The 21,300-nt window shown below is 39.6% G+C and overlaps 1 protein-coding gene across 4 annotated transcripts in view; it reads right to left on the minus strand.

Annotated features, from left to right (window-relative positions):
- Window positions 1-261: 261 nt before the first annotated feature.
- ap3d1 (adaptor related protein complex 3 subunit delta 1) overlaps window positions 262-21,300 on the minus strand; it is a 31,370-nt gene continuing 10,331 nt past the window's right edge. Inside the window, exons 12-34 of one of the 4 annotated variants that reach the window (XM_081385338.1) lie at window positions 19,815-19,960; window positions 19,381-19,529; window positions 17,552-17,782; window positions 17,244-17,475; window positions 15,918-16,063; window positions 15,702-15,843; window positions 15,540-15,611; window positions 15,276-15,348; window positions 14,996-15,192; window positions 14,838-14,911; window positions 13,827-13,850; window positions 11,288-11,450; window positions 11,046-11,177; window positions 8,191-8,244; window positions 7,417-7,518; window positions 6,712-6,876; window positions 6,559-6,606; window positions 4,851-5,040; window positions 4,689-4,777; window positions 4,494-4,579; window positions 2,951-3,072; window positions 2,783-2,862; window positions 262-2,635 (exon numbers count right to left, since the gene is read on the minus strand). In XM_081385338.1, coding sequence (XP_081241464.1) covers window positions 2,540-2,635; window positions 2,783-2,862; window positions 2,951-3,072; window positions 4,494-4,579; window positions 4,689-4,777; window positions 4,851-5,040; window positions 6,559-6,606; window positions 6,712-6,876; window positions 7,417-7,518; window positions 8,191-8,244; window positions 11,046-11,177; window positions 11,288-11,450; window positions 13,827-13,850; window positions 14,838-14,911; window positions 14,996-15,192; window positions 15,276-15,348; window positions 15,540-15,611; window positions 15,702-15,843; window positions 15,918-16,063; window positions 17,244-17,475; window positions 17,552-17,782; window positions 19,381-19,529; window positions 19,815-19,960 — 2,813 coding nt within the window. In that variant the 3' untranslated portion in view covers window positions 262-2,539. The remainder of the gene's footprint in view (window positions 2,636-2,782; window positions 2,863-2,950; window positions 3,073-4,493; window positions 4,580-4,688; window positions 4,778-4,850; window positions 5,041-6,558; window positions 6,607-6,711; window positions 6,877-7,416; window positions 7,519-8,190; window positions 8,245-11,045; window positions 11,178-11,287; window positions 11,451-13,826; window positions 13,851-14,837; window positions 14,912-14,995; window positions 15,193-15,275; window positions 15,349-15,539; window positions 15,612-15,701; window positions 15,844-15,917; window positions 16,064-17,243; window positions 17,476-17,551; window positions 17,783-19,380; window positions 19,530-19,814; window positions 19,961-21,300) is intronic. The other 3 variants (XM_081385339.1, XM_081385340.1, XM_081385341.1) reach the window with 3 other exon arrangements.

Here is a 21,300-nt window from a genome sequence, read left to right on the forward strand (position 1 = left end):
CACTATACGAGGTAATTTGTCACAAAGTAACTTCCATTAGACAGCATTTTTAGAAATATAGCAAAACACTTATGAAACACGTATCTATCTATCTATCTGCCCCATAGACCAAACTAATTTGCTCTTAGTGTTAATGTTTACATGCATAAGTATTCTAACGTTGTTCATATGCTAAATATTAAAACTTAAGAAAAAAAAATTTGTTCACACACACGATTAGAAACAAGAAACATGTAGTTGTTCAAACAGAGACAGACATTTGGTCTACATGTATGAATTTATTGGTACACACATTAAACTATAGCATCCTTCTCAAACTCTCGGGTGGACATAAGAATGTAGCTTGCACATTATTGGTCATTCTTTTAGCTCATTTATTCATCTTAAAACATTATATTACATCATACAGTCGGAAAATACATATGAAGGAGTTGGACAGTACCTTCAAACGAAGAGCAATGAGAGTATATTTAATGAAAAGCCAAATCCAGCCATATCTGCACTATAACTTGCCAGAGGGAAAACCTTATTAGATTAGCTGGGCAACTTCACTTGAATCACATTTAACAGCTAAGTATCTAGATATGGACCCCCTAAATCCCCCCAAACCCCCTCTATTGAGATGGAGATATATATCTATATATGTATATAATAATAATTTAATGCAAAATGCAATTTTTTTAAAAACATTCCAAGACATATTTTGAAGTTTATGTACTCGTAACAAATAAAAATACATTTTACCATCAAAAGGTGTAATATGGTGAAGCCAACTTTTACGTAAAAAAAACTAACTAGAAAATAACTGCGACAATCAAGGAATGATGGGGGAATTTTCTATGCAAGTGTTCATGTATTAGTCAAAACCAGAAAAGTAGGCAAAAGTTTACATTCCTACCCATGCAAGTTATACATTTCAATGTGACTTAATGTGTTAATAAGTCGCTTTCATCCACGTCAGATGATTCAGTCTTTACATGGCCTGGAAACATCTAGAGCTGCTGTTTTTTTCCAGAAACGTTCTATTCAAGTCACTTCTTGTTGATGAACTTGTTCTTACATTGGAAAACACTTGCAGGGTACCCTCAGGATAACGTCCCGTGAGCAGATAACCACTATTTTGTTTGCGTCCTTACAACCGAGCGCTACAGCGTGCTGGATCAGACAGTTAAACACAGGAATTACTTACAGCATGTGCCGGAATTAGTCAGTACAAGTTCATTAGTGTGGGGGGAAAAAAGGCATTTAAGAGCATATATAAAAAAAAAAAAAAAAAAAAAAGTGATTCATTGTAATCTGCAAATGTACAAGACGGCAGTACTAAGAGCTGAAGAACACATGTAGAAGCATGAGTTCCGATGATGTTAAAGCCACAGAGGCATCGTGATAGACAGGAAGTGCACATTTAAGTTTTCAGGCTCCCTTATATTCTTAAGTTTTAGAAACAAGGGATGACTTTGATATAATACTGTCCAGAAACATGAGACACTGTCAATGTGTTAAATGGCATGTTTGAGGTTAAAACCTTTAAACATTAGCGCTATCAGAAAATAATTTCAAAGCGAACACAAAGTACACGTACACGCTCTTACAATGGAAGTCAATGGGGCAAGTGTACAGTTATAGTTGCTCTATAGACTTCCATTGTTCGGGCGTGTGCGCTTGGCCCATTGACTTCCATTGAGGAAGTGCATTTTTGGTGTTTTTTTTTCACAAACTGAAGCACAAATCAAAATGGTAAACAAGCAACTTGGAGATTTCATCCTGATGGAGACCAGAACACGGATTTGAGAGACATGAAATTGTTCATTTCGCCACTTTTATGACCCGCCATTATCCTGAGCAAAGGTTTGTAAGTGTGCAGTTTTGTTAAGTACATGCTATTGTAGTTAGCGATGTAGTTTTACCTGTCAACATTAGGACTCAAATAGTAGTGAGCCATCACATGATATCGTGGTTGAATGCAACCGTGTACCTATAAGTCCTAACGAAATGTACAACTGCACTTGTGAGGCTCGGAGTGACATTAGTTGCTCAGAGGCAGTTTGAGTTGGAGATGTGGATCTTAAACCAGTCCTGCTAGCCTTCGAAAAGAGCAACATGAACCTGGTAGGGAACAGACACGCTGATGTTTAATGCAGAGAAAGGCGCTGATGGAGTTCAGGACAGAAAACAAACTCGGCAAACAACACAACGCAAAACACTTAAAAAAAGAAAAAAAGCACACAACTCAAGCATCGACAACAAAGAAATCCAGTTCTCAATCAAGGTGAATGTCATGGACCGTTAAGACAATGGAAAGAGCGTCAGAGAGACGAAGGATGCAGGATGAAGAGTGAGATTCAGATGCACGTCGGAGGTCAGACACAGTTGAGGAGGGGAAACAAAAGGCAAGAGACGGTCTTAAAAGAAGAACAGAGAACGACCGATTCCAATAAATACAAAGGTTCAGAGGAGGGACACGAGTCTCAGAGCAAGGGTATATGATTCTGAGCGTGTGGGGGTTCAGAGGGGTTACTGGGCCGTGAGGGGGTCACAATCAGCATTTCGAGAAGGTCTGCTTGATTTCGTCCAGCACATTCCCCAGCAGCGATGGCTCGTCGCACTTGGCGTCGATGGTGACGGTCTGATCGGACTGGAGGAGAGAGAAATGAGAGGTTAGCATGAACGAAGGAGCAGATGCATCAAGCAAATTCAGTGCTTAAAGAATCGTTTGGTGGAATCAGAATCGATTCGATTCCTTGGGATCTGTATCCCTTGGATTCATCTGAGGCGCACTCACGGTTTTGACCAGCAAACAGACGTGGTGTCCCTGGATCGACCTGCTGTACATGGAGGCGCAGGAGTCAATCCTCTCCACAACTGTGAAAACAGGAAAGAAGAGCACGAAAGATTGAAGGGTTTTCATATTTTCAAACGCACTACAGGCTTCTTTGTGAAGTCAGCGCACCAGAGAAGTGATGGTGGAAGCAGATCCTGGCCAGCAGGTGGTGGAAGGGCATGTTGACCCCCTCTAGCCGTAGAGAGCTGCCCTTCAGGTCGCCCGACTCCAGCAGCTTAGCGTATGCGTCACTGACAAACACAAGACACAAACGTTCAGCTACATGAAATCACTCAGGGCTGCGTTTCTCAAAAGCATCGTGAACTAAGTTGATCGTAGAGACCATTGGTGGCAATTACTCTACGATCTACTTAGGCGTACGATGCTTTTGAGAAACGCAGCCCAGTACAGTAAAGGTCCCTTGCACACCGAGTCCGAAACTTTAGTCGTTCATAAAAAAATTCGGATTGGGTTCGATTTTCTGCGTTTTTCGCATCCATGGCAAGGCATTTTGAAAGTTTTTTGACAATTCAGAGCCACCGCATGACAAATGCGAAAAAAAACGCATACGAAATTTTTGGACTCGGTGTGCAAGGACCTTAAGACTACTTTTATTTAGTTTTAACAGCCAAAATATAAATATGATAAAAAATTAATGCTCTATTATGTGATTATTATGACGAGATCTCACACTACCTCCACTGTCGTTTAGCTGTTTTTATCAAAATAAAAACCATTGTAAACTATTGTAAACGGCTGCTCTGCTCATCCAGCACGAGTTGCACAGTTCACTGATGGCGTGACGATGGCGGAGGATGCGTTGCACAACAGAGCCTAAGCGCCTGATAAATGCCTTTTAGAATGTGCGCTCAGCACTGCCGGTCCCTATACACGGAGTGTATACACGCGCGATCACGAATTTGAAAATAGAAGTACAACGTGAGGTCCATGATGCGCACAAATTAGGCTGCATACAATAGCCCGTCTCCCAATATCAAACCTATCTCTGGACTGTGTAGTTGTGCCTCTGGTCTCTGTTTTGGTCTCGCTTTGCACTTGAATACTGAGAGAGTACTTTGATTATGGTTGCACTTGCACTTATTGTTTGACCTTTATAAGACTAAGAAAAAACTGTTATTTATTTTTGTTAGTTATACTGTTTTTATTTCCAGGTTCAATTTGTGTTCAATTTTGCCTCAATCAGAAGTTCTGGAAGCTCATAATTCGTGTACAGTAAGGTCTGAAGAGACTCGTGTGAAATCATACAGGAGAAAATCCAGTCAGTTGAGTTTGTGGCAAAACATTTTTACAGTGCTTGTATATTGTTGCATTGTTCAATGCATTTGATAATGCACTTTATTCTACTCAATGTAGAAGTGAAAAGATATTCATTACTAGATTATTAGTTAAAATGTTTCAAAATGCACCAGCAGACTGTTTCTAGTCAAGATATTTGTCATTGAGAATTTCTATAATATTGTGCAAAAATCTCGCCTCGTTCTCGTGAACCCAATCTCGTGTCTTGTCTCGTGAGATAAGCGTCTCGTCACACCCCTACTCTATTTTTTATATATATATGTGTGTGTGTGTGTGTGTATCACTGTATTATATATAAACGGAGCACTCCATATGTGTATTTATAGTGCTGTATTTAAGATAAGGTGTTCCTCACCTGTAGCAGGGAGTGGTGATCAGGTATGACGTGCATGTAAAGTGCAGTTTGAAGTCCAGTTTCTCGTGAGTGGAGGATTCTTCAGACTACGCCAGAAAACAATCAATCAATACGCACATGAACAATACTAACACTCACAACACTAGAACCATATGGAAATGTATATGTTTTCATGTGTGTAGTGGAGTTTCTTACCTTAACTATAAAGGTGAGGGTTCCCTTTAGTTTCTGAGGCATGACGATACTCTGCACTGAGAAAACGAAGCGCGCCTCGTTTGAAACCCCTGGAAAAAGACCAAATGCATGAGTAAAATCTGCCTGGTCACTGGCACTTTTTAGGAGTGTCGCTCTTCTGACCTGGTGGCAGTTGGAAGGGGACGGTGAGGCCATCGTGAGGTCCGGCTCCGTCCGGTCGCTGCAGTTTGGAGTTGAGGGAATCCAGTACATTGAACTCCATTGACTTGAGGAAGCTGTCGCTCTTGTTCTCAAAGATGACCGACACCACAACTTTGCTCTCATCCTGATGGTTGCCCTGGATATCGTACACCTGCAAAAAAGGGAAGAATTATCAGTAGGAAACGATAAAGAGGCCAAAACACGCAGATCATGCCAACACACGCAACACTTGGATCTCAGAGGTTAAAGGAGAACTCTGGTCAATTTTAACATTGAGCTCATTTTTTGGTACATTTGGAGTGCTGTCAATACAGAGAACAACGACAAAAATCGGTGTTGCCTACACCGAGTTATTCTATTTTTAAAATTTGCACCCTGTTGACTTCAATGGGGCAAGTACTAAACCTGCTTTTAGCCTCTTAACATCCTTTATGTGTCATTACAAGTTCACGCGCGTGATCATAGGTACTAAACCTATGCGCGTGAACTCGGCAATCGACTACTGTGGACTTCACCCGAAAACAGGATGTAAACACAGGTATTTGCGCTGGCTGAATTAACATCATTTTTATACATTTCTTTCACATCTACTGCAGTCAGATTCACTCGTGTTCACTCAGAAGGAATCACTCACATTAGCTGTGCACTTGTAATGACACATAAAGGATGTTAAGAGGCTAAAAGCAGGTTTAAAACTTGCCCCATTGAAGTCAACAGGGTGCAAATTTTAAAAAGAGGATAACATGGTGTAGGCAACACCGATTTTTGTCGTTGTTCTCTGTATTGACAGCACTCCAAATGTACAAAAAAATGAGCTCAATGTTAAAATTGACCGGAGTTCTCCTTTAAATAAGGCCAGAAGAAATGGAGGAGTATAACAAGCCCAAAAATCTGATCAAAAAGAGTTAAATGTCTTAGGTATCATCACCCAAAACAAGGGAGCATTTAATAACTGATGCTTCGAGTCCGAGCTCAAAGGCGATTGCACAGTCTTACAGCACTCAACAGACTTTAGTCACAGTAAACGCCATATTTCATTTGACAAAAAAAAAACAAGGCAGTGAGGGAATATGGTAATTGTTCAATTACATAAATATATTTGTTATAAATTAAAACTAATAGTATAACTGTATAAAACTAATACTTGCATTATGTATAAAATGTATTTAAAAAAATGATCTATATACATACATACATATACTAAATAGAGCGTATCTACATGAGTGTGTATGTATGTATGTGTACACACACATAAATTATATATTTACAAACTTTTATGTTTGACACAATTAAATCAATTTGACAGCAATATTAAATGTATAATTCACAAACTTCGGTGTGACATGGTCTGGCCTCTTAGCCTCTGTTTTTGTTTGTACATGGTGTCTATTGTGCCTAAAGTCTGCATCACAGCAAGTTAGTAGCAATAATCGTAGTTCTGTTTCTATGGTTACCTGATCAGCATCGTTCCTCATCTTTAAACATGCATGCAGAGACACATGGGACAATATATCATTCATAGACTAGAGACCGGAATTACTTAAAGCAATGACTCAGTTTGATAAAAACAACAGTCGTGTCTCAGGATCGTTGGATCTCAATCACGGCTTGAGCTTCACGCTGGTGCAGGGAACACAAATAGATTGAGTCATCTCCAAATCACACTCACCATCTTGATGTAGGAGTTCTCGGCCAGCAGAGTGTAGTTGGACATGGGCTGAAACGAGATGGAGGTTGGATAAGTACAAGATAAAGTGCATTTACAAAGCATTTAATGACACAGAGAGGCCTTCTCTGATTGGCTGGCTGGACGGATACTGACTGGCAGAGGCTCCTCGTCCTCCACGGTGCCGTTTTGCACCGAATCCTCCCCGCCGCCGTCACTGTGATGGCGATGATGGTGGTGGTGGTGGTGTCGCTTCTTCTTTTTCTTCTCCTTCTCCTCCTTTTCTTTCTTCTGCTTCTTCTTCTTGTGTTTAGATGATTTCTAAACAGGAAACCAATTCAGTTAGCTTAATCTGGTTTCAATAGAGCATAATTTTGGAGCATACTGGGTTGTGGAAGTGTTTTTCTGACGATTTTTTCAACATTACTGCCATTCCTAACCTAAAAGTACATGAAAACCAAGAAGAAAAAAAGAAAGGAACATATCATGTGACCTGTTCATCCCATTAAGCATTGCAAATGAGTAAATTGAATCAGCAATGACAGTACAATGTAAAACAAATGATCATAAGTCAATGATTTTAAATATAAAATACAATTATATTTCAAGTCTACTGCAAAATTCTCAAACATAAGCCGCAATGCATTATGGGAGTCCATCCATCCAATGTATACATGTGTATATACATGTGTTTATCCTTTTGATCTTTCATACAAAAATCTAACCTTTCATTGAATCAAAAGAATTGAAAGTGTGTGTGTGTATGGGGGGGGGGGGGGGGGGGGGTGATGGAGGAAGATGGATGGTCACAAGCCTTAATTTTTTCCAGAGCGGTATATAAAACATTTGCGTAAGACCCACCGCGTCCTCTGGTTCTGTGTCTTTAGGCTCATCCGGCTCAGATTCTGCAGCAGCCGCAGAGCTCGTGTCGACAGCAGCGGTAGAAGAGGGTGCCGTCACCTCCTGTAAACAAACATCCATTAAAATGTGTTAACATTCATTAAAAACATGAACTAAAAACCTTCCACAAAGACTGAAGAATGATCATCTAAACTATGAATCATGCAGAATTAACAATATCATGATTAAGAAGGGAAAGAAAGTTGATTTGATGAAGTTGGATCATCACAGTGGGAGAAAATGGTGAAAAAGTGGTGAACCTGCAGTGAGAAAGTGATGGTTTTGTTTTTCGCTTTTAAAGTCAACACTCTGTTTGCATTAGGAGGTATCGAACTATGATGTTTGTGCAGGTAAAAAAAATTACATCAAGTAACTTCATTTGATTCATGGGGCAAATACTTGTGGATATGAGCTGTTTGACTGGAACCGCAAGAACTGTCAAGAATCCTGACTGTTTATGATGATACAGACACGATCATACAGGAGAAGTTTCCCCACACCAGTCATTAAGACACATTTACACCTCTACACGTGCACACATGCATCCCTAACTAAAACAAGCATATGCAAACAGACAAAAATGTGCGAGACCTGTGAAAAGCAGCGAAAAGAGACAAAGAGAAGTCAAGAAACGAGAGAGTCCAGAGGGAAAATACAAAACAGACGCTCATTAACAACACGGCAGACTGACAGCGGTATGAGCAGAGGGGGAGGAGAGAGCGTGAGGGACCGGACCTGGGCGGCGGGGGGAACAGGAGCGCTAGAGAGCCAGAAATCCAGATCCGAGGCCTACAACAGAAAAGGCAGGGTGGGGAAAATGAGTCGAATCCAGTTTGACTCCAACAGAACCCCAAAAAAACGCTCTGACAACCTCAGAAAACAAAGTAAGCATATATTCCATCACCATGTTTGTTATGGACACTTCAATATTTATGTTCACTTTACATCTCACATTTAGATTTTTTTTTTTATATGAATTATATTACTATTATTAGTATTCAATTAATTTATTAATTTAGACTTGTATTAAGCAAAATGTAGACTTGTTTTCATTTAGGCAAAAATATTTTGATTTACACTGCCCTCCCTTTTGATAGCAATTTTCATAGTGATTCATAGTCATGATTATAACTAAAATTAACAATCAATTCATTGTTAAGGTCAATACTGCAAAATATACATGAAAGAAACCTAATAATATTAATAATAGTTTCTTTATACTACAATTTAAATTAGGTACAAACCGATATAAAAATTGACCGATACCGATAATTCTTTATATTTCAAAGCAGATAACCGATAAATTTAATTCCGAATTTTATGTCACTTATATGACAGACTTGCACTGCTCATGTTGCACTTAACTGGATTTTTCTTTTTTTGAAGTGATTCCAATCATATTTCAAGCAATTCAAAACCATCATGGCGAACAGAGCGCATCTGAAGTGTCTCAGCTGAGGGAAATAATAGATTATTTATCGGCTTTAATATATCGGCCACATTTTCTAATCGGGCCGATAACGATAGCATTAAAAATGAACATATATCAGCCGATACCGATATGGTGACCGATATCTCATGTATCCTTAATTTAAATAAGTGAATATTTTAGTTCAATAAATGACATGTCTTTATATTGCATTGCAGGCAACAAAATTCATACAGTGCAACCAGTGTTATAAACAAAGGAAATGTTTTTTTAATCAGTCAAAACACTTAAAGGGGTCATATAATGCCATTTTTGTACAAGCTAATATGATTCTTTAGGGTCTAAATTAAAAGTTTGTAATATACTTTAATTAAAAATTCTCATTAGTATTGTAAGAAAACACTAATTTTACCTGGTCAAAAACAGCTCTGTTTTCAGCACGCCGTTTCAGTGCATGTGTCTTTAAATGATAATGAGCTTTGCTCACCCCGCCCCTCTGTTCTGTGGGTACACCGTATTAGACATTCTCTGACCGTATCTAACACAATAACCATAACGCATTGTTCATTATAAACGTGGGATTATGAATTATATTGAGAACGTCGTACATAGAAAACATGCCGTAATGTACCCTGAGTGTAAACCTTAGACGCATTCATCGTGAAGCCTGCAGCAAGGTTTGCAAATTTCGCAAAGATTAATATAAATACTAATATAAAGGTTAATAAAACATTACACTCACATCTTCTGGAGGTTCAGCAGGAACACGTTGGTACCGATCTGTTTTTTCTTGTTTGTGAAGCTGTCTGGTGTGAAATGATTCGCGCAAACATGAAAGCACAGACGATCGTGGGGAATCCCCGTGAGGGAATCCCCGCGTCAATCCTTTGGGCATATCGCTTCAAAAACAAAACTCAGCCACTGCTTCTTCAACGGCTCGGATTTAGGAACATCCAAATGACTGCTGTGTTCCTTATTACATCTAAGAACAGAACACCACAATCGCTTAGACGCCATTCTACTCCAGCATATCAACAATGGCGGACTACTATGACGACGGCTGTCACAGCTCGCTCAGGGCGGGTCTTGTGTTGAAACACGGCTGTCAATCACAATAGCGGGAGGGGCGTACAATCTTATGACGTCACAATATCGAACGGCTTGATTTCAGAGATGGTCAAACATATAAGGAGATTAAAACAAAACCACTGGATGGATTTTTATCATGATAGGATGGTTGTGTACAGGCACTGCCAACAGACATTTCAGTGCAATCAACTTGTAAAAGTGCATGTACCATTATATGACCCCTTTAAAAATTCATCTCATGAGTTACTGATTTGAATCAGTCAAACAAAATAAATAAATAAATACATACTAAAAACATAAAAATAAACCAAAGACCAAACAAACAAAACTACAATTTAAAAGCTACACTAAAATTTATACAAACAGATATTTTCTTATTAATAAACACATTAAATCATATTTTATTGTACTAATTTAAGCTAATTTACTATGAAGATATTTTATTTACCATTAATCCACTAGTTTATGTTAATAATAATAATAATAATAATTAGTAGTAGTAGTATTAATATTATTGTTTTTACTATTTGTAAACAGACTATTGTTATATTAGACATGTAATTGTTATAACATATATTCTATTATAACTACAAATTAAAAAAAAATATAGATATGACATTCTACCAAAAAACAAAACATAAAATAAAAATAAATGTTTTCAACTTTGGACTACAGTTAAATAATAACATGTCTGGGTAAAGAGAATAATATATCACTACATTTTAGGTGAGGATACCTGCATACTCTCATGCGTTTATGCTAAAATAAATTTAGTTGATATAAATTAGCTTGCTTGATTGAATTAACAATAAAAATGTATTGTCCAGTAACCATTAACAACCCTAAAGGGCAGTATATATTGCAGGTGGCCATTAAAACAAATGCATTTTCATGCTCTTTGTCTTTATATAGAAACAATGACTCTTGTGGCAGCCCAATTTAAGTTTCAACAAAGTAATGGAATATTTCAAAGCGGTTTAAATAAAGCAAATACTGAAAGTTAGTGATGAGGAGGGTATAAGACAAGCTTTTGTATCATAATACTTTACTATTCATTCAAAAACAATCATACCTCAGCAGATGTGGGCGGGGCTGCCATCTCTTTAGTGTCCTCTGATTGGACGACCTCTTCTGGCTGGGACTCCATCAGCTCCTCCTCCACTTCTTTGTGTTTCTTCTTTTTCTTCTTTTCCTCTTTGCTCCTCTACAACATCAAAATCATCATCATATGAATATTTATGAAACTAATGTTATACAACAGCACTGGTACTGCTGAAATGCACTATCTGCGTTTAAGCTCTCAGAACATCTCACCTTCCTGTCCTTCTCCTTGTCTTTCTTCTTCTCTTTCTTCTCCTTACTGCTCTTCTTCTTGGACTCCTGTGGGATGCTCTCGTTCTCTCGGTCCTCGGCAGTGCTCTTCAGCACCTCTGGACGGTGGGTCCTCACGGGAAGCTTCTCGCTGTCTGCAAGCGGCCTGGAAAGAATAAGAGAAAAAGAGATCAGGGGCCGTATTCACAAAGAATTTTAAGGCTAAAAGTAGCTCCTAACTGGCGAATTTAGGAGCAACTCCTAAAAATAATGGGCGTGTCACTCCTAACTTTAGGACTCCTAAATTTTTTCACTAAGAGTAATTCACGAAGCATTTTAGCCCTAAAAGTAGCACCTAAGCCTGGGACAGCTTAAAAGAAGTCGAGAGGACTCCTAACTCACTAAGACCTATTCACAAACCGCTTTTTGTGGCATTTCACGCTGCGATGTTTTGAAATGCGTATGCGGCGGCTACAGGAGCTGCCAATCGCGAGGAACAATTTTGCATCAACAACCAAAACTAGGCTACTCATTGCATGTAAATTAATTGTAACGTATCATTGTGAATCAAATTAAAATGTTCTTCTCTTTGCAAACGTAGGCAGAGGCATATAGTGACAGATTAATTCAATGTTGCAAAGATATTGCATCAATCCATGTTTCATTAGGCTATTTGTTTTGCCTTACTCTTTATTCATTTAGGCTATTTATTCAGTTATTCATCATCTTCCGTCCTTCACACTACTTGTGTAGCGCACGCATTCTCAGACCTGTCACCTGTCACTCATCATCGTAGGGGAGGTGTTTGGAATCATTCCCGTGTTACAATCATCAGCCAATCAAGGTGGTCACTTCGGTCAAGCTCGTGCATGAGTAATGACGTCATCCATAGCAACGAAGACTCACTCTTAGTTTAGGAGTTGTCATTTTTCTTTACTAAGAGTAGGTCTGAAAGGCGTTATGAATAACTTTTAAGAGAAAACTCCTAGCTAAAATCTTTTAGTGCGATTTAGGAGTACTCCTAGTGGTAAGATAAAATGCTTTGTGAATACGGCCCCAGATGGACAGAAAGAAAAGGAGACAGTGAGCGAGAGAGATAAGAGGGACAGTCACATGGAGGCTGGGAAAGACTTCAGCTTATTCAATATACGGTTCAAAAGTCTAAAGGCCTGTTTGCAACAAGTCTGATGTGACAAAGTGCCACAAAAAAAAGTTGTAAAAAAAACAACTAAGGCTGCACCAAAACAATCAACACAATTTTTCTTACAACCAGTGTTGAGAACTGGTCTAATGTAAAAAAAAAAAAAAAAAAACACTACTGGAACTGAATGATTTTAATTTGTTTAACTTCTGCATTTCTACACAAATATGAACAAAATATAAAATATATGAACAAAATATGGTTTTAGTGTGCAAAGGCAAAATAAATTAGGTTGCGTGTTTGCAGTCGGTCAAACACTCCCAAATTTAAACTCATTAGTTGATTGAACTGGTCAAACAAATAAAAATAAATAAAAAACATACTTAACATATAAAAAAACAAATCTAAACATAAAAACAAACAAATCTAAACAAAACAACAAACAAATCTAAACAAAAAGCAAAAACAAAACGAAAACTGACCTAGCCTCCAAACAACACAAAAGATAAATAATTGAATTGTTATATTTTTGACTGTGAAGGGGTTTGCTTTGCTTCGTTTAAAATCATGTGGTGCATTTGTTTTGAATCAGATCTTCAGATTTGGTGTAAAGAGGCCTTTAAAGCAGGATTCAGTTTCCTATACAATAAAGCTACAAAAAGGAGAGGTTTAAATCCCGTGCTCAAGTTTCAAGAGAAAAATTGAAGCCAAGCAAGGCTGTCAACGCTGGCATGTACTTACACTACCGTTCAAAAGTTTGGGGATAATTTGAGATATATATATATATATATATATATATATATATATATATATATATATATATATATATATATCAAATGCTGTTCTTTTGAACTTTCTATTCATCAAAGAATACTGAAAAAATGTGTCATGTTTATCATAAAAAATATGGAGCACAATGGTTTTTAACGTTGATAAAAATAAGAAATGTTTTTTTTTTGAGCAGCAAATTAAACTGATTTCTGAAATGTCATGTGACCCTGCAAACTGCAGTAATGGCTGCTTAAAAACTTAGCTTTGCATCACAGGAATAAATTGCATTCAAATAGAAAACAGTTATTTTAAATTGCTAAAATATTTCACAATATTACTGTTTTTTTTTTTTAATCAAATAAATGCAGCCTTGGTGAGCAGAAGAACCACAATATTAATAAAATCTTACTGACCCCAAACTTATAAAATGGAAGTGTACAAGTTATAGCATTTTGACCACAGCCAAAACCCAACTCGCAGGTGAGCTGATCAGTCATGCATGACGCATTCTTAATAAATATTAACACTCCAGCAGTGACATACTGCAATTGCCAGGAAAAAAAGGAGCAACGGGTGTTGGTAGTTGGGCAGTGGATTCCGTTGGGTCATGTGACCACAGGAAGAACTCACCTTGAGCTAGCACCAGATAGCAGACTTTCAGGAGGGCAGATGCGTGCGTGCATGAGGGAGAGAGAGATAGAGAGAGCAGTGTGTGTGAGAGTGTGGAGAGGAAACAGGAGAATTGGAGAAAGTTCTTTGATACCAGAACACGGAAAACCCAACAGATGCAAAAGACAACTAGAGTCGTTTCACATCTGTATGAAAAGAGATTCTGGACTCATCGATCAGCATCTGCTGAAAGTGGTTTAAAAGAATGGCGGCGGAGAGAAGCATGAAACTGAAAATAATTAGAAGGAAATCGATACTGAAAATTAAGTGGGAATTAATGTCCTCAGACTAAGAGTGTCTTGTACCAAACAATGGAGACAAATCAATGAGAATTCCTGAATTGGATAACAAGGAGCTAGCGATGCACCAAAATTGAGACAAGTTTGGGGAGGCCAAAATCATTAACCAAAACCATAGCTATTTTTCCATCCACCTATTTAAGCGGATTTTGTGATAACACATTCATAAAATAAAAATAAAAATAAAAACGCTGGATGGAAATGCCAAGACAAATTCTAAAAATACGAAAAAACGTATGCGCTCAATTCTCAATTGAGACATAATATGAAACTGTGATGGAAACACATTTACCAAATGAATTCCTTGATGCGCAACAAAAAAAACCCTATGTGAGTTTCCCTGTAGATGTGATTGGATAAAACTCATGTGACTTTGCCTCAACAGTGGATGTGATTGGATAAAACTACAACAGGTAAACATGTCAGCAGTGTGGATGCGTTTCACCATGACCAAAAATTACGCTAGAGTAGCCATTTAAAAAATTAGTTTTGCTGAAATATCAGAAATATAAATATACTATGACTCTGAACAGCATAAAGAGTTCAATTCCTCAAATTTTGGGGTTTCGGCTAAATGAAAACCTTAATTTCGGATTCAGTAAAAAAAATGTTTTGGTGCATCCCTACTTGTAGCGCATATATGAACTATAGATGGTGACGATGTGGTACATACTTGTCCAGATCGATGTCCAGAGCTTTATGAGGATCATTGGGATCTTTATCGTCATCGTCACTCGGTAAGGCATTCTGGGAACAGAGACACACACCAACATTACTGCGGATAGTTTTGTGGATAACACTTTTAAGCACTCCAGAGTGACAGCTGCCCACCTCTGGCATTTCCTCTGTGACTATGTCCACTTGTTGAGCGGGCGTGATGTCTTCCTCGCTCTCGGGACCCGAATCCGCCTTCTTCCCTTTCCCTCGCTTCTCCCGCTTTTTCTTCTTATCCTTCTTCTTCTTATCCGCCTTGTCCTTCTGCCGACGCTCCTCCTCCAGCTTCACGTACTGGTCGGACATGGGCATCCCTGGAACAGAGACGAAAGAGTGTTTTTTATTTGTTCTGCTGAAGCGAATTAAACATTAAGCGTTGTAGACTTGACTTGCTCACCTGGGACTTTAAGAGGCACACTAAGGTCGATCTGCACCACCGGAATGTGTTCTACACCTGGCGCGTCGAAACCCTGCAATTGCGGAAAAAGTTCAAGGAAGTAGTGATGGGAGAAACAAAGCTTTTTGGAGTTCTGAATCAATTTAACTAGCGTCTAGTGGCGAACCCTTTGATTTTTGAAATGTTTCAAGGTTCGAAACAGAATGATGTAAAGAAAGTCTCATTTGTTGAAATCACGACCGCAGAAATGATCTGACTGCGTACCTTCTGAGATGATGGCGAGGCCTTGATGTAGAACGGGTTGTTGGCCTGTTCCTGCTTCCTGACTTCCCTCCTCTGTTTAAAATCAGGCAAGTTTATTTAGGTACAGTTAGGACAACTATATTTTTATATTTTCTGAAGGTCTGACGGACTGCATGCACTTACCCTGGCCAACTCTTTCTCGTCCACCTCAGTGTGTCTTATTCTGGAATGTTTGGGTTCCTCTTTAGCGAACACCGCTTTGGGCTTCTCGTCCTCAGACTCGCTCTCTGACGGAGGCTCATTGATCCAGGCGTCCAAATCCAGACTGAAGGCGGAAAAACAACAGTTGTAAGATCTTTTCCTGTCGATTCCCTTGCGATACACTCAAGAAAGGCTCACCCTTCTGGTATAGGCACTTTCTTCTGGGCCTTGGGGGCCACGGGGTTGAGCTCTCCGGCGAAGAGAGCCGTCACTTCGTCGGCCACCTCCACATTCTTCTGCTGCAGCTTCTGGATGTACTTCACCAGCTGGAGGATGCAGGACGCCTGTGGAGGAACATCACGGTTAATGTTGCAGTATCTGTGTGAAGTGAAGTCATATTGGCGTAATGCTACTAAGCATTGCAAATAAACAATCACAGTGTGTACACACAACTCAGTTTCAAAGTTGTATTATTGGAATTGCTACCCATGAACAGCACGAGTTTGACATTAGCACGTTGCTAAGCTAAAAGCTCATTACTCAAACTAGATAAAATTTAATGTTGGTTTAAACACAGACAGAGCAATAAAGACTCAAATAGACCATATCAGAACTTTTCAGACCCCATTAACCCCCCCAAAACCACATTACACAGCATCAGACCACTTTAAACATTCTTCAGATGCCCAATAATCCACATTAGCATTGCTATTTTGTTTTTAGATTGCTGCCATGTTTATCACATTGCTAACATGTTGTACTAATTTTTGATATGTTTTAACATATCGCTTGCATGACTTGAGCATGTTGCTTGCATGCTTCTAAAATGACTTAATATCGCTCATGTTTCTAGCCTATTGGCACGCTAATAGGTTGCTAGCATGTTTTAACACAATGCTAGCATGTTGCAACATGATGCAATCATGTAACACACCTTAGCCTTCTTACATCGTGTCTCTACACACAAGCAGGATGCATTTGAAAGCCTCTTACATTTTGGCCAAAGCTGGGCATCTTTTAAAGTCTCCATGAAATCAAAATTGACAATTCTTATTTTTATGGAACATTGCGTTTTATTATAAATGATTTATTCATGCACAACATTCATTTATAATTAATGTGCCCTTGTAATCATTTATCAAATAACTTCCACTCCCTCTTGCCGTGACATCTCTTCTCTGATGATACGGGACAGCCTGTCACTCACATGAAATCGTCTAATAGCAAAACACAACCATCCAATCAATTCCAGATAGACAAAATCAAGTCCCGCCCAGCATTTTTTTCCCGCTCTCAAAGCGTTTCACTATGATATATATCACAATATGGTAGAAAAGACTATCGCAATTTCAGTTTCATGCTTACTTATCAACAGATCTTTTCTTTCATATTGTGACATACATCTGAATGTAACAGATTATCAGAAAACAAAAATGAAGGATGGGGCCTTGGTTCTCTTCATCGGTTGTTGATTGGATTTTGAGATTTGGGTGTTGAATATTCATTTCATGCTGAATTCCTCACCCTCTCCTGCACTTCCAGGTTGGCACTCTGGACGAACAGCGGCAGTCTTTCTATGAGCAGCTGGCTGGTCTCCTGCGCTACCTGGCTGTCGGTCTCCCCTTCGTGCTTCTGCAGCACGGTCGCGAACAGCTTGGCAGCATTTTGTACGTACACCGCCTGGATGTGACCGGGCAGGGTGGCCACTTTGGGTCTCAGCATGGCCTCCAAGGTCTGCATGGGGTCCTCCAGATGCCTGCGAGGAAAGGTTAAACGTTAGCATTTTGTTAATATGTTTAAATCTTGAACCTTTCCAGATTGTCTCCACGTACTCTGAGAACTCCCCGCAGATCCACGCAGCGGCGTAGAGAACCTCGCAGATGCCGTTGCGCTGCGTGTTGCCGGTCAGCAGGTGTGCGTTGTCCAGCAGAGTGGCCATCTGAGCCACGGCGAAGCCCCGGATGGCTTTGACGCGGATGGCTACGTCCAGCATCTGAGAGGCGATTAGGTGGCCGTGCCTTGTGCCCTCCAGACGAGTCAGTTCTACCAGGATACTGATGTACCTGGAAGACATAAGGTTGTGACTTTGTATCTAACTAACAACATATTGGTTCAACGCAAGACAGAGGGCAAGGTCTCTTTCCCTCAAGGGCTGGTTAACACAGAACAGTAGAATGGAAAAAAGAAAAAGGTCTTGGGAATACAACTGGGGACGATTCATAGAGAACGTGTATTTTCTTTAAAAATGTGAGCCACGTGACAGTGGAATGGGGGAAGAATGCAAGGTCCAATATTTATCAAATGTATACATTTATATGTATTATATATTTTATAAATTAAATAAGATTTGAGGCATTGATTCAACATGTTCAATTATTCAATTCACCCAAAAAATGTACTAATTTTAACTTGAGTGGCACATTTTTAGAATGCAATGTCATGCGCAAGACACTGCAAAATGTGAGGCGTGAGTAAAACAGTCAAAGAGATCCGTCTTGCTCATGTTTACATAGAAAAACAATGGAAAAGCAGTTCAGTAGGCCGCATTTACACTGCAGGTCTTGATGCCCAATTACGATTTGACGACTAGATCTGATTTTTTTTGACGACCTGCTGTGACCCATATCCGATATCTGCATTTGCACTATACACTTGGTGAAACAACCAAAGCTAGACCTACTGACTAGAGTTCTCAACGGGTCGGGTCGGCCCGACAAACCCGACGGGACCCGCGGGTTCGGGTCGAAAATATAATCAAATGACTCGGGTCGGGTCGGACCTCGGGCTTAATCTTTTCCGCTCAGTAAAAAAAAAAAAAAAACATTTATTAATCATCGCTGCTGGTCACCGTAAAGAAAGTCTGGCTGCTGCGTGTAACGTGCATCATGGAGAGGGGCGGGGGCAGACCTGACGCCGCTGTGTGCACGCCTTTAGCCTGGAGAAGAAGATGGAGTTGGTGAGAAGTAAACTTGCCGCAGGTGAATTCACCGTCGCTACTACAGCCTATTTATATATTTAAAGTGTATTGCTTCAGTTGTTTGTATTGTTAAAAGGCGTGAACACTAAAGGTTGATTTGAATTCCCGTCTGCTGGTCATGATAATACGTGTATGAGAGAAAAAAAAAACCCGCCGCGGGTCGGGTTCGGGCAGATAATTCATGTTTATGTGTCGGGTTACATCGGGTCCGGGCTTTAAAAGCCACGGGCCGGGTCGGGTCGGGTTGTAATTTTCAGGCCCGTTGAGAACTCTACTACTGACCAAAAAACTTAGGCTAAAAAAAGGAAGTAAAAACGATGTGATTTGCAATGGATGCGGATTAAATGATAATTTCAAAACATCCTCCATTGAGCCATTGAAGAGTCATGTGTTTGGAGTTGGTGTCCACCTAAGTTGACGTAATTCGCTACCATCGCTTTTTCAATGGTGTACACATTTGACGAAAATATCCGATCTGTCCGCTTACATGACGCAAATTCACGTATCCGATTCATTTCCGCATGTGAATGAGGTCTGAAACCGATCTAAGAATATTGGAATCCATGTGCTTTTTTTTTGCTTACATGTTTGTGGGTCACATGTGAGGAAAATAAATCGGAATTGGGTCACTTGAACCATGTAAATAAATGCGGCCTTGGTGTGTCCTTTGCCGTTTAGTCTTACCATTCAAAGTTTGTGATATACTGGTAGTTGCTCTGGCTGCAGATGTCGATGATCTTGGTGAGCAACTCATCTCGGTAAGTGGTGCCTTCTGCTTTGTCCACATGCAGCATGAGCTTTTTCACAATCTCCATCAGGTTCTTCTTCGAGACCTAGACACATTTTAGCAACACGTTATATTTGAGGTCTACACAAAATGACTTAGAGCAGGGGTGCCCAATCCTGTTCCTGAAGATCTATCTTCCTGCAAAGTTCAGCTCCAACCCTGATCAAACGCAATTGAACCAGCTAATAAAGATCTTCAGGATCACTTGATAATTAGAGACAGGTGTGCTGGGTCACGGTTGGATCTGAACTCTGCAGGTAGGTAGATCTCCAGGAACAGGATTGGGCACCCCTGAGTTAGAAGAACGTAAACAAACAATTGTCGAACATACCATGCCGTAGAGCAGATCCAGGGCTCTCAGGCGGATAGACTCATCTTTGTCGTCCAAACACTGAAGGATCAAGTCCTTGTGCGACTGAACGGACTTCGGGTGCGTCTTCAGGATCTTGGACATGGCCAGAAGACCCAAGTACTTCACTGCAAAACACCACAGTGCCTAAGTGACTCTTGCAATGAAGCGTAGCCTCTCTGTTCTCTAACTACAGCTGTATTGCATTTATGTTAATTGTCATTTAGCTCAGTTCTTCTATTTAGACTATTAAAGTCGCCATGTAATGGAAGTAGTGACAGACATTTTCTTCCATATTGAGACACATCCGAGTAAAACAGATTATTAAAAAGATTTTAAAAATGTAGGACGGGACTTGGTTCTATCCATCGGTTGTTGACTGGATGAAGGCAGATCTGAGGGGCTGTTTACATGACACCGTTTTCAACTAAAAACGTAAAACTTTATGCGTTTTAGTCCGACCATTTACACGACAATGGCGTTTTGGGTGCCAGGTTTCAAAGTGCAAGTTTCCATGTAAACTACAAAAACGTGAGTCTCTGAAAACGATGACGTCATGCACATGCCTATTACGTGTTCAATCTACAGTGTTTCATCTGCATCTACTGGCCTGGCAGCAGAATCCAGCGTTTTTAGTCGTTTTCGCAGATCTGTGTGAATGGGGATCGTTTGACAATGTCTGTACACGGAAAACTCAAAGGAAAAACTTCTCCATTTTAAAGCAAATCGTTGCTGTGTAAACGTACCCTAAATGCAAGCTTGCGGTCGATTGAAAGAAAGGGGCGGAGTTTGAGCACACTAATTGATTGGAGAAGTCTGACATACCGATGTATGGTTTCACTGGAACATTGAGAAACATGTATGGAAGAATTGTTCACAATAAAGTGAAGTCAACAGTATTCAATAGACAGGGTGAACTAACATTTCATGACGACTGCAGTCTGAAGCCTTCAGCTAAAATGTACAGTAGTTTAGAACTGAAACCATTTTAGCCATTTACTACTTTAAAATCTGAATATGTAAATCTACATGGAGAAAAAAAAAACAAGACAATGGGAAAAGAAAACACAAACACGACAACAAACACACGCACACACCCAGGAACACTCACCCCCACAAGAACACAAACGGACTTCAGTTTTGTTTTACTCTGCCAGATTTTTAAAAGTTATGTGCATTATGCATAACAGATTAAATGCATATTTGATATAAAGCAAACTAATGTTTTAAATGGCCATAAAATCAAATCGACTAAATATAGATGCAAGACAGTTAAGAGCCACAGTTGTGTAGCCTTGGGCCATTTGGACAGTAGGCATGTCCTCTACTGTTTAGCCTTGTTGATGCCAAAACAAAATGTACAAATACACTGATCTATTTAAGGAGCACAAGGGGTTTCAGGATTGACAGAATGCCAAAACATTCAGATGGAAGTAAATATCAAATGGCCCTGTGAGGAAACTCTGCG

This window comes from Scardinius erythrophthalmus (genome assembly GCF_964197995.2).
Source record: "Scardinius erythrophthalmus genome assembly, chromosome: 14".
NCBI lineage: Eukaryota > Metazoa > Chordata > Actinopteri > Cypriniformes > Leuciscidae > Scardinius > Scardinius erythrophthalmus.